General features: G+C 36.5%; 1 protein-coding gene across 6 annotated transcripts in view; it reads right to left on the bottom strand.

Moving 5' to 3' along the window:
• Nucleotides 1–15,947, bottom strand: part of WDR7 (WD repeat domain 7) — a 265,735-nt gene that overhangs the window by 95,825 nt on the left and 153,963 nt on the right. For all 6 annotated transcript variants that reach the window (XM_036417625.2, XM_036417624.2, XM_045574696.1 and 3 more), the window contains one exon: nucleotides 13,883–14,104. In XM_036417625.2, coding sequence (XP_036273518.1) covers nucleotides 13,883–14,104 — 222 coding nt within the window. The remainder of the gene's footprint in view (nucleotides 1–13,882; nucleotides 14,105–15,947) is intronic.

A 15,947-nucleotide genomic window follows, 5' to 3' on the forward strand; every position in this document is an offset into this window, starting at 1 on the left:
TCCATATTTATAGCAAAAGCTGTAGAGCAAAATATCTTCATGCATCATATTTTATTTAAAAAAAAAGACAAGAGCTGGAATGGTCCAACCTTCTCATTATGATAGATCAGAAAACAGAGGCTGAGTCAGGTTATGCACCTTCCTCTAAATCACATGTGTCAAACACAAGGCCCACGGGCCAAATCCGTCCTGCCAGGCCTTGCAATGTGGCCCGCACCGCGCTGTCATCACTGCACTCCGCTGCGTTTCCATCACAATGACAGTTTATGACTGTTCAGTAAACCATTCGGCCCGCGATTTAGGCTGGATTTTAGATTTTGGCCCCTTCTCTGATTGAGTTCGACACCCCTACTCTAAATCAAAGGTCTAGAAGCCAAAGCTCCAATCTCAAAAACCAGCATTCTCTCTATGGTAATATAAAGCTTCCATAATAAATGGCTTCAATGTTATCATCATTATAACTGTGACTACAACCATATACCCCAGTGCATGGCACACTTCTGGCACCGAGGAAAATATTTGCGGAATGAATGAAGGGATTTGATTCCTACTCCACTGTCCATATTTTAAGCTATCATTCAAGGTCTTGGTTAAATTTCACTTTATTTATCAAGCTTTGTTGGTCACTAAACCATGTGTCCCCCAATTTCTAAAGTACATCTTGTTCATGCCACTCAAAGAAATACAGACCTAGAAAGCTCAGAATTAGAATGGACTTGAGAGATGATCTGGCCCAGAGATCTCTAATTCTTAGTCCACAAATTTGTGGACTCCCTGCAGACCTATAAATTCAGAACAATGAGTCCGGTGGCATGGAGTTCACTATCCTGTGGGACAGCCAGTTCCATTGTTTAGACATCTTTTTTTATTACATAAAACTTCAAAAGAATAGAAAGAAAAGTATAATAACCAGCTTCAACAGTGTGACCTCCTGGCCAATGTTGTTTCATCTAACCCCTCCCTCACTCTCCCCAACACCTTGAATTACTTTGTAGCAAATCTCATCTGTAACTATTGGTACTTCAGTATAGGTGTCTAATAGATTGGGACTTTTTAAAAAAAATAATTACAATACTATTACCACAGTAAACAAAATTATCAATAATTCCTAATATCATCAAATAGCCAATTGCTGTTCACATATTAGTCATTCTGTTCCCCTTGCTACCTCTCCCTCTTTTTCTTTCTTTTATTCACTTTTTTACATTTGTCTTTTCCAATCCTAATCCAAATATGTCTCTTTATTAAATCTCTTAATCTACAATTTGCCCCTGCCCCTTCTGGGAAGATATCATTTCTTTTGTCCCACTGAGATTCCTAAAACCCAATTCTGCTGATATAGCCTTTTCATGGTATTTAAAGAGAGTTCTTCTGACCTCTGTTATGGTATTTCTATAAATTGCCTGAAGAGATTCAGGTTTGAATTTTTAAAAAATATTTCTTAGATATATTTCCATCAAAAAGTGTATAATGCTCAGCTGTCCCTTTTTTGATCATCTTAAAGAGCCATTAATTGATTAGGATGGCAAAATGGTGAAGTCCTCTCATTTCTTCTTCATTTATTGGCTATACTGCTATCAAAAATAATTTTCTCACATCATCCATTTTGTTACAATGAGATGATTTGTATAAGATACATAGAGTAAATGTTTATTTCTCTTTATTTATGAGTTTTCACAATAACAAGTTTATTTCTGGCATCATTCAAAAGTGATGCTGAGGCTTGTGTGATTTCTCCCTCCCCCAGTATCAGATCAAACTCTTGAATCAAAATAAGTGGATGTGTTTCTGTTTCGATCCACTGTGCTTATTTTTATTGCCTTTTTATTTGTCTTTAAATATAAATAATTTAACTTGCTCCTGAATTCTGAGTCATGTGGAAAACCATTTCTACAACAAATTAGTTTACTTTTAGCACTCATATGATTTCACATAATATATAAATAAAATTTCAAGTAAGTATCAAATATAAAACAGATTGCCTGTCTTAAACTGTAAGTTTTTAGAGCAAAAACACTTGTATCTCTAAACCTATTAGAATAAAACTAGTTAAAAACTGAATTGAAATTCTTAACAATATCTTTTAAAAATGATTTATAACAATAAGAGAATCAATACTATGTAGGAGTTCTTTAAATGGTTTTGGGTAACATATTTCTTAGATTTCAAGTTTAATTTAAATTTTTAGTCTTTCCTTATTTCATCAAACTTTTGTTTTCTGTATATTCTAAGTTGTACATAACATTTAATATCTGTGAGACTATCCATATGCTTTCTTGTTCTACCTGTCATAACTTCATGCCAATTTCTTGCATTAAAATATTTGCCTTAATATTTATTTCCACCTGCTTCATCCCTTCCAATCCTCTCACTGTTCCATAAAATAAAATTAAAAAATTGAAAAAATTTAAGTTTTGTAGTTCACCTGAAGATGACCATACCACAAAGATTCTGGAATTTTGAGGAGAAAAGTTAAAGAAAAGGGTATTGGAAAGTGACATTTCCTCGGAAACGCATTCAAGCACAAATTTTCACATAGTGACTTACTAATCATAATTGAGAGCAAAGACTCTGCTTACTGGATTATTCCTCTCTGTCAGGAATGAATTGCATTACTTTTCTTGGTTTCCACATGTAGAAGGCAGGAGTAACTGCCAATCTCTAGTTTCCACACAGACGTGCAGTTTAAATATGATAATGTCCCATGATACATCATCTGAGTGCCTTAGATTCAAAAGGCCACAAAACATATCATTGCCCCCAGAGTTAGGCCAATGTTGTCACTAAGTTTGGAAATGATTAAATTTAAGAGCAAAAAACACTTCTAATTAATAGCTTCATCAACAGCTAAGATTTTAAAACACATACTGTATTAAAATTTAGTTCCTGCATTTTCATATTTGAAATATAATAGTCCTACAAATTTATCAACCCATTAACTTTATAAACATTTTATTACTGTACTTTAAATGGAAAACCATGAATTATTACTAAGGATAGTCCATTGTAATTGAAATATATTGTGACCAATGGCAAGGTGAAATCAATCTAGGTCCTAATCAAAATATTTAAATAAATTAATGTCTGGATAACATGGGAAAAACTGACTGCTTATCACCAGTGAGACAGCATCGGGTCTACCAGCTTATCTGTTGCCTTTTCTTGAGGTTGACAGAACAACTCAGAATCCAACTTGTATCAAAAATGGAAAAACAGCCGAAACCGGTTTGGCTCAGTGGTAGAGCTTCAGTCTGCGGACTGAAGGGTCCCAGGTTCGATTCTGGTCAAGGGCATGTACATTGGTTGCGGGCACATCCTCGGTAGGGGGTGTGCAAGAGGCAACTGGTTGATGTTTCTCTCTCATCAACATTTCTGGCTCTCTATCCCTCTCTCCTCCTCTCTGTAAAAAATCAATAAAATATATTTTTTAAATGGAAAAATAAATGTCAACAGGCTGCTTATTAATGAATACTCACTATCCATAGCCCAGTTTTCAAAAGAACAAATATATCTTACCACAAGAATGAAGATTATTAAAAATATCAAACTAATTATAATTTCATTCATAGAATTCAAAGAACTTGGTAGCCCTCATCTTTAGGAAATATCAGGATATAAAAGTAGACCAATAAAAAATGCACAATCTCAAAGGTAGATGAGGTGCTTTCTAATACCATCTTTGCAGTCAAGGCTATTCATTAAATATAACATAATAGTGCCACCCTAGTCACAAATATATAATACCACCAAGGGGCAATCACCTTGATGCTCAAAAGTTAGAAAGACAGCAAAGAGCTTAGAAAGAAAAATCTGCTGTGTTAGGTATGTCAGAAAGCAACCAGATGGACAAATGTCAAAGGAGTTACCTGCAAGGATTTATAGACATAAAACACGATTCATCTGTTGACCAAAATCTTTTCTGCCAATGCAGTGATGAGGGGCTCACCTCACATTTGCTGCCTCAGTAAAGGATCGAGTCATAAGTCACCCATTAGCTTTACTTTCCTTAACACCATTTCTGTCTCTCGTCCAGTTGTGGTTAATTTGGTTTTTGGCTTATATAATTTGCTTTAATGACTTGGTGCTCTTCCAAATCACAGCACGGCCTATGCTTTAATATTAAGTTGAACCATGTGAAATAGCCAATAAGGCAGACCTCATTTCATTTCGCTTAGCTTTATTGTGCTTCATAGATGTTGGTTTTTTTACAAACTGAAGGCAAGCCCCTCCACCAACAATAATATTATGCCTTGCTCTATTGCAGTGGTCTGGCGCTGAACCCACAATTATCTCTGAGGTCTGCCTATATTGGACTAGTTTGACATTAAAGAATGGCACTGTCATGGGGTTCAAGCTAACACTTGACACATCGTAGTCCTAGCTACCACCACACCTGCAGCACATGCATGTAGAGACAAGAGTGACATGGGCCTTCTGCCTTTGCGCACTCAGGTGACTACATATCTGTGATATAAGGGAGGCACTAAATATAAAGACTAACTTTTTAACCTTTTACATCCATTGAATAAGCATATTATATAACCACATATACACATCCACAAAGGCACAATCTACTGTGCAGTTACCAAAATTAACTTGATTGACAACCTATAGGTTCAGCATAACGATTTCTGGGCAATGAAAACTGCTTGAATGACATACTGCCTATAACTATAGAATATTACTATACTTTCGGAATGGCCACATCAATATCTTAAGGCTTGTGCTACTGCCCAGAACTCTCCCCTTCCCAGAAGCAGAACGACCTGCTCCAATCAAGCCAATGCCATAGGAAGCTCAGGGAGGGCAGAGGACCGGCCCTGGAGACAATCTGAGCAGACTGCTCAGCAATGTGATGGTCGGTCAGACAAAGTAGGATTTTAAATGACCTCGGACTTAATACATTAGCTTTTCTTGGCCTAAACTTCTCTAGTGCTTAAAAATCCAAAGAATCCTCCACCTACCAATAGCAATGCCCTATAAACCATTAAACAGGAAAACCCTAGTAAGCCCTCTGCCGGCCATTCTTATCCTTTCCTAACGCAAGATGCTGTCCTGGTGACTGACAACTGCAGCTGAAATGGATGCCACTGCAATATTCTACACAACATCTAATGGAAGTGGGCTGCCTTCTCTGTTCTGGAGAAAGTACATGGTAATGTCTACTGGGACTGCGGATAAGAGATTATAGGAACCATTTCTTCAGTCTGATAAAGTAGCGAGTAGCAGGCCCAGAAATCCATAGCAATTAAAAGGCAAATAAAAGTTAAATATAGAATTTGTACATCTATTGTACATTAGAATCAAAGATCTGATCTTGTTAACAAATCATTAATTATTCCTTATCACTAACATCCCTGAGAAGTAGTAGTAAGTGATGGGACATTACTAGGCCACTGAAATGCAAATTTGGAACAATAGTTGCCAACCATCATTTATTTACCTGTAAATGCAGAATAGAGTTAGTTGTGCTGACCACACACGGGCAGAGTGCAGTTTTGTGAGGCCTGGTGCAGTTCTGTAGTAAGCCCACCCCTTTCTGGGGATCTATTCAGCTATGATAAAGGTACTTCTCAGAAAGAAACATAGAGAACAATTTCTTGGTCAGTCTTTCAAACCATAAAATAATACTATAATAACTCAATTTAAAAAATACTTAGAGAAAATAATTGGTTCATTATAAAGGACCAAGCAGAGAATAAAATTTTAGTGATCTGACTTATTAAATTGGATTTAAGAACCATAATGATCAATTATTTCTTCTAGGACAGTTATCAATTGGTAGTCTCTCAGCTCCAAATCTACCACCTCCCCCTGGCTTTGTAACAGTAGTGCTGGACTCTGTAAACAATTCTTTGCCAGCTGGGGAATGTTAAGCTTGGTCAACAGAGGTCAACAGAGTGATCCTGCAGGAGGAAAGACACTTCCCCGCAAGCAGCTCTGGCCTGCCAACCCTGGGAAGTGGCAGGCTGCTCTGACTCATATGGACCATCACTTGCCCCAGTAACAGGTGCTGCATCAGAGCACCTTCAGCCCCGTCCCTCCACTCTGCTCACAGACAACAGCCCTGCCTTGGGCAGGCTTTCTCATGACCCACAGGCTGAGGGTTTCCTCAGTAGCTCCACCTCCTTAGAAAGAGGGTCTCTCTCAGTCCCTAGTTCCCTTATTATCCATTTTACTTCATCCTAGACAAATAGCTGATCTTCTGTTACTTCTGAACTTCTAGGAATTTCTTTTACCTCTTGTGGTATTCGGCCACACAAATCTACATTTCTTTATCTATCTGTGTGCATCCTCAAGACCACCTATCTCAAGATTCCTTCTAATCCCTTAAATAGTAGTCCCTTTTCTTATTTGTAACTGGGAGAACCACTTTTAGTACTTTGGTCACTGTTATTTTAGACCCTTAAATAGATACTATTTATTATAAAAATTGAATAAAAATGTACACATTTATGTCCCTACTTTGTTCTCTAGTTTATAGAAAAGCTACCGATTTTTTTTTTGTTGTTGTTGTTATTTTTCTTGCTGATTAATCATCTAGCTACCCCTGAGTGATATGATCTACCTTAGGTTTGTTGTTGTTTTTTTAAATCTTTATTGTTAAAAGTATTACCTATGTCCCCCCCCCCCCCCCCCCCCCGCCCCATTGACATACTGTACAGCAAAGGAAATACAGTCAATATTGTAGTAACCACATATGGTGCCAGGTGAGTTCTCTAGACTTACCAGGAGGATCACCTTGGAAATTATATACATGTCTAACTACTATAGTTTAAATCTGAAACAATTATAAAATAATATTGAATCCAAACTATAATTGAAAAAGGATATATAAATTGGAAGGAACCATTCTGCAGAGCTGTCAGAAAAACCTCCGACCAAGATTATTTTAAAAACCAGAACTAGGAATGTCCTATGGAAATAAAGGAGGTCAGGAGTTACCATTTGCAATACAATGCTAACACTTGTCACTGACTCAACTACCTTCAGACAGTCAGGGAACTGGAAATCAAGAACATCTAAAATAGAACTAAAATTGAAAACTGAATCAAGGTAACTAAGGTGTTCTTCTAGGACAGTTATCAATTGGTAGTCTCTCAGCTCCAAATCTACCACCTCCCCCTGGCAGAATATTATATCAATGCTTCATCACAATCTAGACCAAAAAATTGTTATAATGACTTCATACTCTATTCCTATCAGGTACACATCTCAAACTATCACTGAACTAAATTCAATATTATGCAAGTCCATGAATCTGGATATGTGTAGAGACTATGTGATATAGAATAACTGTACTCTGGTAAGCTGATATAAGAATCCCATAAGGAGGGATGGCAGAAAATATATTAAAGATGCTCAGTGTCAAACATATGGCATAGCTATGGAACCTACAAAAACAGAACAATTGGTACAACCAAAATAAGATAAGCAAGTTCAAGTGACAGCAATAAACACAAGCAATCTATAGTTAGAGTAAGAATAATCACATTAATAATTTCACAGAACCCTGCAATTTTAGATGAAGTGGCTTTAGAAATAACCTTGGTCCAACTTGCTTGCTTTATGGAAGAGGAACCTAAAGCCCGTCAGCGCAGTGAATTAACAAAAAATGATTGCAAATTAAAGTTATTTTTGGAGAACAAGGTTGGGATTACATCACCAAACAGGGCCTATAATGCAAGTGTCAGATCTCTGTTAAAAATGATAAAACTGTTACACACATAAATTATTTACAAGGAAAAACAGAAGAATAGTGAAAATTTCCATTGGATCAGAGCTTCATATTGCTGATGTGGTTAAAATAAGAAACAAGGTAAAACACATGGTTTTACCGAAAAACTTGGGTGTTTTAGTATACTTTTACATAAATCCTCCAGGAACAATATGCTTTGCCACAAATAGTGGGAATATGTATGTATTGTAAGAATAGTATTCTGGGCTTGGAGGGGAAATGAATCTAGATTCAAATCCCTTACAAGACAGGCAAGGCAACCTAAAGGTAATTATTTCATTTTTGTATCAGTTAACTCATATATAAAATATTGACAGCAATACCTACCTCCTAAGGTTCTTAAAAAAGATTTTAAAACATAGTATGTGTGTGTGTGTGTGTGTGTGTGTATATATATATATATATATATATATATATATATATGATAATAATGCTTTAAAAAGAGCTATTTCCTTTCTTTATCCTCCAATAAACATTTCTAGTAAAAATAATAACTAATAACATTTGACTAACACTTGAATGTCAGGCACTTTCTAAATGCCTTCCATACACTAATTTATTTAATCCTCATAATAATTCTGAGAGGTAGGTGTTATCATTATTCCCATGTTTAGTTAAATAAACTAAGCTACCAGTTACTTTGTGGTGATATCAAGACTGAAACCTAAGTAATCCAGAACAACAAAATTCCAACTACCTCAAGAATTAGCTCTGAGAGCCTGGCCAGTGTGGTTCAGTGGTTGAGTGTCCACCTATAAACCAGGAGGTCATGGTTTGATGGCCTGTCAGGGCACTTGCCTTGTTTGCAGGCTTATCCCCAATAGGGGCCATGCAGAAGACAGCTGATTTTTGATTCTCTCTCATCATTGATGTCTCTATATCTCTCTCCCTCTGCCTTACCCTCTGAAATCAATATATATATATATATATACACACACACATATATATATGTATATATATATATATATTTTTTTTTTTAATAATTAGCTCTGAGGGTAATAAAATGTCACCTATTTACTCTGATTAGTTCCCATTTTCTCTTCCATCTTAAAATACAAAGAAAATTATAATTTGTACATTAAGCTAGTAGTTTAATGAACAACCATATAACAATTAAAACAACTAAAGAATTCTGTATTATACTAGGATTCTCTACTCTGGCTACAAAAGAAAATTACATACAAAGCTTTAAAAATAACTTAGATGCCCAAATTCCACGCCTTGCTTCCTGAATAAGAACTCTAGGGTAGCCGAAACCGGTTTGGCTCAGTGGATGGAGTGTTGGCCTGTGAACTGAAAGGTCCCGGGTTCGATTCTGGTCAAAGGCATGTACCTTGGTTGCAGGCACATTCCCAGTAGGGGGCGTGCAAGGGACAGCTGATCGATGACTCTCTCTCATCGATGTTTCTAACTCTCTACTCTGTATCTCTCTCCCTTCCTCTCTGTAAAAAATCAATAAAATATATTAAAAAGAACTCTAGGGTAATGCTTATGTATTCTTAAGGCACTCTACATATGATTTTTCTGCACAACCAGAGTGAAGGATTACAGCTCTAAACACAGAAGGTGTAATGTAACTGAAGCTCCTATTTGGTGGTATTATAACTGAACTAGTTAAGAGGGACATAACTTATTGTTTTTAAAATCATAATAACAATTCATTCTAACAAACTCTTGGAGTTCTTATCCATTTTTATTTTAATGACTATGTTTTGAGAATTGAATGAAATTTGCAGATGCTTTTCACAGAACAAAAACACAAATGCACATAAAGACACTATTTTCCATGTAACATCAGTGAGGTTATACACCTTGGCTAGCTGATGAACTCTAATATTATGATATTTCTAAAGCCCCACAGTAGGGAAAAAGTGATTTTTTTCTCATCTAAATATTTTACACCACAGACACAAGCCAGTTCGAAGTTACAGAGGTGTGGACTTTGCACACATTTGTATCTCCATCGCACCAGCACATTTCTAAAGAACAATTCAATAAACGTTCAGATTTAAAGATGGCCTAGTACCTGCTGCCTTGATCCTCCTTTTTTCAGCACCACTTCAGAATCTTTTTGTTTGTAACACAAGAAAACTGTTTGAAATGATGAAAATACACTGATTTAGAGTTGGGAGATAGGTGTTCAAGTCCAGGCTTGATACTTTTTAGCAGTATGACCTTAAAACATTTAACCTGTGCCCTCAATTTATTGTCTGCAGGAATCAAGTTTAATCCAAAGCCTGGTTTCTTTGTCTGAAAAGTGGGAATAATATTAGGGCTTATTTGATAGCATTAGAAGATCACATAAGATAATACGGGCAAAATGCCTGCCAGTTACTATATTTAATGTGTCTTGTATTGTGCTAGGTGCTGGATGAAATATCTGCCTTGCAAGGTAATAGGAGCTCAGTATAAAGGTGGAATAAAAAGTGTGTTAAATAAATAGCAGTCCCACTCTCCATTTGTGTTGATAGAAAGGGAACTGGGACACACATAAATTAATTACATCAGGGGTGGGGAACATTCGGCCTGTATAAGGCCTTCGAAATCATTTGGTCTGGCTCTGCTAAGGCTTTAGGGGTGAGTTAAATGTTTGACCAAATTTAGCAGGCTAATTTTTAAGTTGATAATTTTGTGCGGCCCACGAATGATGTTATCAATATATGAACACCCTCGACAGAAAGAAGGTTCCCCACCCGTGACTTACCTGCTGAGTGGGAGCTGGAGAGGTTGCCCATCTCCTCCCCTCCATGACTGAAGCACTCACTTCCCAAGCTCATGGTGTGTTAGTGGCTAATATAACTCAGCCCAGTCCCTCTGTAGGGTTTGCCTTAAATGGAAGAGAGCTGCTTCACTCAAGATCACACCCCCTGCTTAGGGTACCAATGAGTGGATTTCAGTGACTGATTGACAGAAGGATAAAAGGCCAAGCCCTCAGTCCTAGTTCAGGACAAGTCTGAAGGGTCATCCCAGCACCCGAGTTCCCTGAGATGGGCTGAAGCTTTCTGGGCAATTGAAATGCAATTCAACTTCTTCCCTGCCCAATCCTGCTTCTTTCACTCTCTTAAAGATATCGATCCCAGAACAGGTCTGCATACAAATCTGCCTCGGAGTCTGCTGCCTAGGGAAATGACTTATGACACTTACCCAAAGTAAGAAAGCTAATGAGAGATCAAAATGGGATTTACTACAGATGTGCCAGCATAATTCCATAATTATAAACTGAGCAGAAGAGACCAAATGGAAGAACCAAAAGTCCTACAAGGTAATATTACAAATAATACCCCAAAATAGTCTAAAAAGGCTTTATTTTGTGGATCCAAATACAAAGAAGAATCTCGACTGAAGTTGGTCTGATGAGAAGCATCCATTGGTATGTGGAGAAGAAAATGGGAAGGTTACGAAGAAGGTGAATTTCCTAAGATGCTTTCTATTTTTCGTCAGAAGCAGAGACTAATTGGACAAAGGGGCTTTAAGAAGAGAATAGTTCCAGTATTTTATTTTATATAAGAGGAAACTGTGACCCAGAGGGACACTTCACTTAGCAAGGGTACAGGTAGAGTGGTCTAGTGCAGGCCTCTTGATCAGAGTCCTTCAGCTTTGTCTTCAGTATGTGATTTTGATGTTTAATGTGAAGTGTAACACCCACAAAAGATTCATATATATATTCAAATCTAAGTATAAAATGTATTATAAAACTAAACTAAATATGCCTTTTCAAAGTTATTTTTTTTTCAAAATGTTTGTATTAACTTTAAAAAGAGAGGGAGAGTGAGGCTAAAAATTACTTTTGAATTAAATACCAGTATCACTCTTCCCTCCCATCAATGTGGATAATTGGGACATAAAGTGTTTTCACAGAATGGCTTTACAAGGAAGTTTAGACTTCACCTCTATACCTCTAACTACATTAGCAATTAAAGTTCATCAAATATTGTATCTTAATGGCCTTATCTCAAAATGAGGATAATAATTATTATCTCATTCAATGAGATGCCATAAAGGCTAAATTTGTAGTGGTACCAATACATCCTACTAGTAAATGCCACATAAACAAATAACATGGCAATACATACGGCAACTTCGAGCAGGTTAATATTATAACTGGTTAATTAACACACAACTTATTGAAAAGAGCCTATGTTAGACACAGCATGTTTAGATAGCTAACTGTTTCTAACGAAGAGCAAGGTTTAAGCTGATAATTAATTTAATGCCAAGGAACCTAAGATCTTTGATGAAAAAGTAAGGTAATGGGATGGAATTTGAAGGCACACCCCCCGCCCCCCCAAAAAAGTACTTTTCAAGTTATAAAGTGATAGCACGGTTTAGTCATTAAGCCCTTTCAACTAACTAGCAGCAACTGAACAGCAGCAGTTTACATACTGGTGAAAAGCATGAGCCCTGGAACCAACAGATGGTGCTGAGGCTCAAAGGCCATTTCCTAGAGGTATGAACTCAGCCAGGCTGACTAAACACTTCTGTGCCCCCACCTAGCCTAATGTGTTAAATGCAGATACCACTTTCACTCTATGGACTATGGCCCATTCGGTGTGGCTTGGTGGTTGAGCGTCGACCGATGAATCAGTTGGATTCCTGGTCAGGGTACATACTCAGGTTGTGGGCTCAATCCCCATTGGGGGGCATGAAGAAGGCAGCCAATCAATGATTATCTCTCATCATTGATATCATATATATATATATATATATATATATATATATATATATATATATATATATATATATATATATATATATCTTCCTCTCTGAAATCGATAAAAAAAATTTTTTAAAGAAAAGGTGACTATGAGAACTGAGTTAATGCATATAAAAAGCTTAAAATTGTGCTTAAAACAATTAGTAGCTTTATTATTATTTTTTAAATATATTTTATTGATTTTGTACAGAGAGGAAGGGAGAGAGATAGAGAGTTAGAAACATCGATGAGAGAGAGTCATCGATCAGCTGCTTCTTGCACACCCCCTACTGGGGATCTGCCCGCAACCAAGGTACATGCCCTTGACCGGAATCGAACCCAGGACCTTTCAGTCCCCAAGCCGATGCTCTATCCATTGAGCCAAACCGGTCCCGGCTAGTAGCTTTCTTATTGATGGTGGTGGTCTTGTTATTATTGCTCTCTGATTTTCAATATCAAGTAGAGATGAAAAGATTACAAACACTAATAAATATTTGCTGCATTCTAAACCAAAAAAAAAAAAAAAAGGTGGGGGGGGGGGGAGAGACACAACAGCTAAGTTATAATAGGGTTTCAGTAATAAAAGCCTCCAATACAGTCCCTTGATTTCACAGCGAAAGTACAGGATAATGATTCAATAAAATTTTCGGCCATTGTAATTCCCAAACTAACATATATCTTTTTCCTTTGTTAAAGGTTAAAAAAACAAAAAGCACACCAAAAGAACATATTGCAACTTGTTCTATAAAAAAAAACTTGTGATGTATTCAGTAGGATATATGGTCCTTAACATAACAACATTGGTAATGATTTTGCAATATGGCAGGAATATTTTGACCTAGGTAAAGAAGTTTCAACATTAAGGTGACAACAGACATCATTATTAAATACCCTTACCTGTTATTAACATACCAGCTACAGAACTAGAGCAATATGGCACAAGCTTTTGAGCTCTGATTGTAATTATTTCACTATTTTAAAACTGGTATTGGAATATTATTTAAATTAGAGGAAATTCCCAATTCCTCATTCATGCACCTTAAAATATTATTTTTAAATGAAAATAATTTGTGTTCCACCTCCACCCCTAACTTTTCAAATTACGTTCAGGTTATGTCAGGTAGTTTCTGAGAAATGATTTTATAAGTTAAAAGTTTTAACTTAAAGCCAGCTTTCATAAATTTTTGGCTAAATTTTTTACCAAATTGTGAAAACTCAAATGTCAGAAATGTGTTAAGAAAAGCATTTAAAAACTACATTTGAACTTTTAAAAAGAAGTTTGGGAAACTATGACAGAGGGTAATGTGCCAAACAGATTGTCCTGCTTTCTAACTTCATCTGAGCCTTCTATGTGAGTTGAAACTGGGGATATAGTCAATATTCTTAGATTTTGTTAACAAATAATATGTATTGAGAAGCGATACATCAGCATTAGGAACTTCAAAACTTACAAGTATGTCTGGCCAATGAGTAGTTGGATCCGCCACTAGTCAAACCAAATCCCTCAGGAATCTGACTAGAGCTTCGAGGTCTGGTCAACAGTTTAGGAGGTTCAATTTCAGCACCAAACTCAGCTCCTATGACTCCTAGTAAAACAATAGCAGTAGCTTGTTTCCGTCTTTCTTCATAAGATGTGGAAATCTTTTTCACTTGTGGCACACTTGGTAAGCAACCTGAAAATTAAAACATAAGAATATAAATTAAAAGAATATCAATACAAAAAGACATATGATTATAAAAACATTCAAGATTGCTCATTCAGGAAAGAACAGTCTTTTAAAAAATGGTACTGGGACAACTGATTATCCACATACAAAAAAATGAATTTGGACTTCTACCTCTCACCTTGCAAAAAGTCAACTCAGAATGGACTACAGCCCTATATGTTAGAACTAAAACTAAAAAACTTGCAGAAGAAAATATAGATGCACATCTTCATGATCTTTAGTTAGTCAATGATTTCTTACATATAATCCCAAAAGCAAAAATAATTTTGAAATATTTTTAATTAGATTTCATCAATATTAAACATGCATGCACTTTAAATACAGTATCAAGAAAGTAAAAACATAGACTGAGAGAAAATATTGTCAATCATAATCTAATAAGGGATTATATCCAGAATAGATGTTACAACTCAATAATAAGAACATTCTACTCTTAAAGAATGGCCGATACACACATTAAAAGATGTTCAATATTGCTGGTCATTAGAAAAATGTAAATAAAAAATCTCAGTGAGATACAGTACTATTTCATATCCACTGGGATGGCTTTAATAAAAAGAACAGGCAGTAAACATGTGCTGTTGAGGATTCACAGAAAATTGAAACCCTCATGTAATGCTGGTGGGAATGTAAATGGTAGCATTTCTTTGGAAAATAGTCTGGCAGTTCCATATGGACGACAATTCCACTCCTGAGTACCTATCTACCCAAGAGAAATAAAAACAGATGTGCACACAAAAACTTGTACATGAATATTCACAGCAGTATTATTCATAATAGCCAAGAACTGGAAAAAACTCAAATGTCCTTCAATGGATAAATGGATAAACAAAATGTGGTATATCCATCCAATAAAATATTATTCAGTAATAAAAAGAAATCAAGTACTGATACACTCTCAATGTGGATGACCTTGAAAACATTATGCTAAAGAAAAGGTCCTTATAAATAATCACAAATTGAATGATTCCATTTACATAAAATGTCCAGAAAAGACAAATCTATAAGAACAGCAAATAAGATGAATGATTGTCTAGAGGTGGGATGGGAATGAAATGGTTAAGAATAGCTAATGAATACTAAGTTTTTGAGATGATAAAAAGTTATCCTATTTAATAAGGAGGGAATATGTTAATTGACTGCTATGCCCTCAAAGATGATAGCACCCACAGCCACAAGATGGTGGCGCCCAGTCCCCTCAGCCCCCCCAGCACCCAGGGCCAGCCCGAGGCACAAGCAAGCCTTGGATGGCAGCTGCCCAGCCACCCAGGGCCGCCTTAGGCTCAGGTAACCAGGGTCGGCCGAGGTGTGATGGGGGTGTCACCTACGCTGATCTCCGGGTTGCCTCCTGCCCCTGAGGGATCCCGGACTGTGAGAGGGGGCAGGCTGGGCTGAGGGACCCCCTCCTCCGTGCATGAATTTTCATGCACCAGACCTCTAGTAAAATTATATTATGCTTATATCCACACAACTCCAAATATACTAAGAATCATTAAATTTTACATTTTAAAAGGATAGATTTTTATGAAATATAAATTTTATCTCAATGAATCTCTTTTTACAAAAGACTGCTCATTAATTCATTTGTAAATTTGCCCAGTAATTTAACAAATATTTATTGAGCATCTACTTTGGGTCAGGAAATTGGAAACATAAAAATAAACAGTCTAGGTCCTCAAGAGCTCACTAGTGCATATATACAAGGACAGCCTGTTCACAAAGGAAGAAATGATGAATTTAAGACTCAAACAATAGCCTGGCCAGTGTGGCTCAGTGGTTGAACCAATTC

This window comes from Pipistrellus kuhlii, unplaced genomic scaffold (assembly GCF_014108245.1).
Source record: "Pipistrellus kuhlii isolate mPipKuh1 unplaced genomic scaffold, mPipKuh1.p scaffold_m20_p_6, whole genome shotgun sequence".
Lineage (NCBI taxonomy): Eukaryota > Metazoa > Chordata > Mammalia > Chiroptera > Vespertilionidae > Pipistrellus > Pipistrellus kuhlii.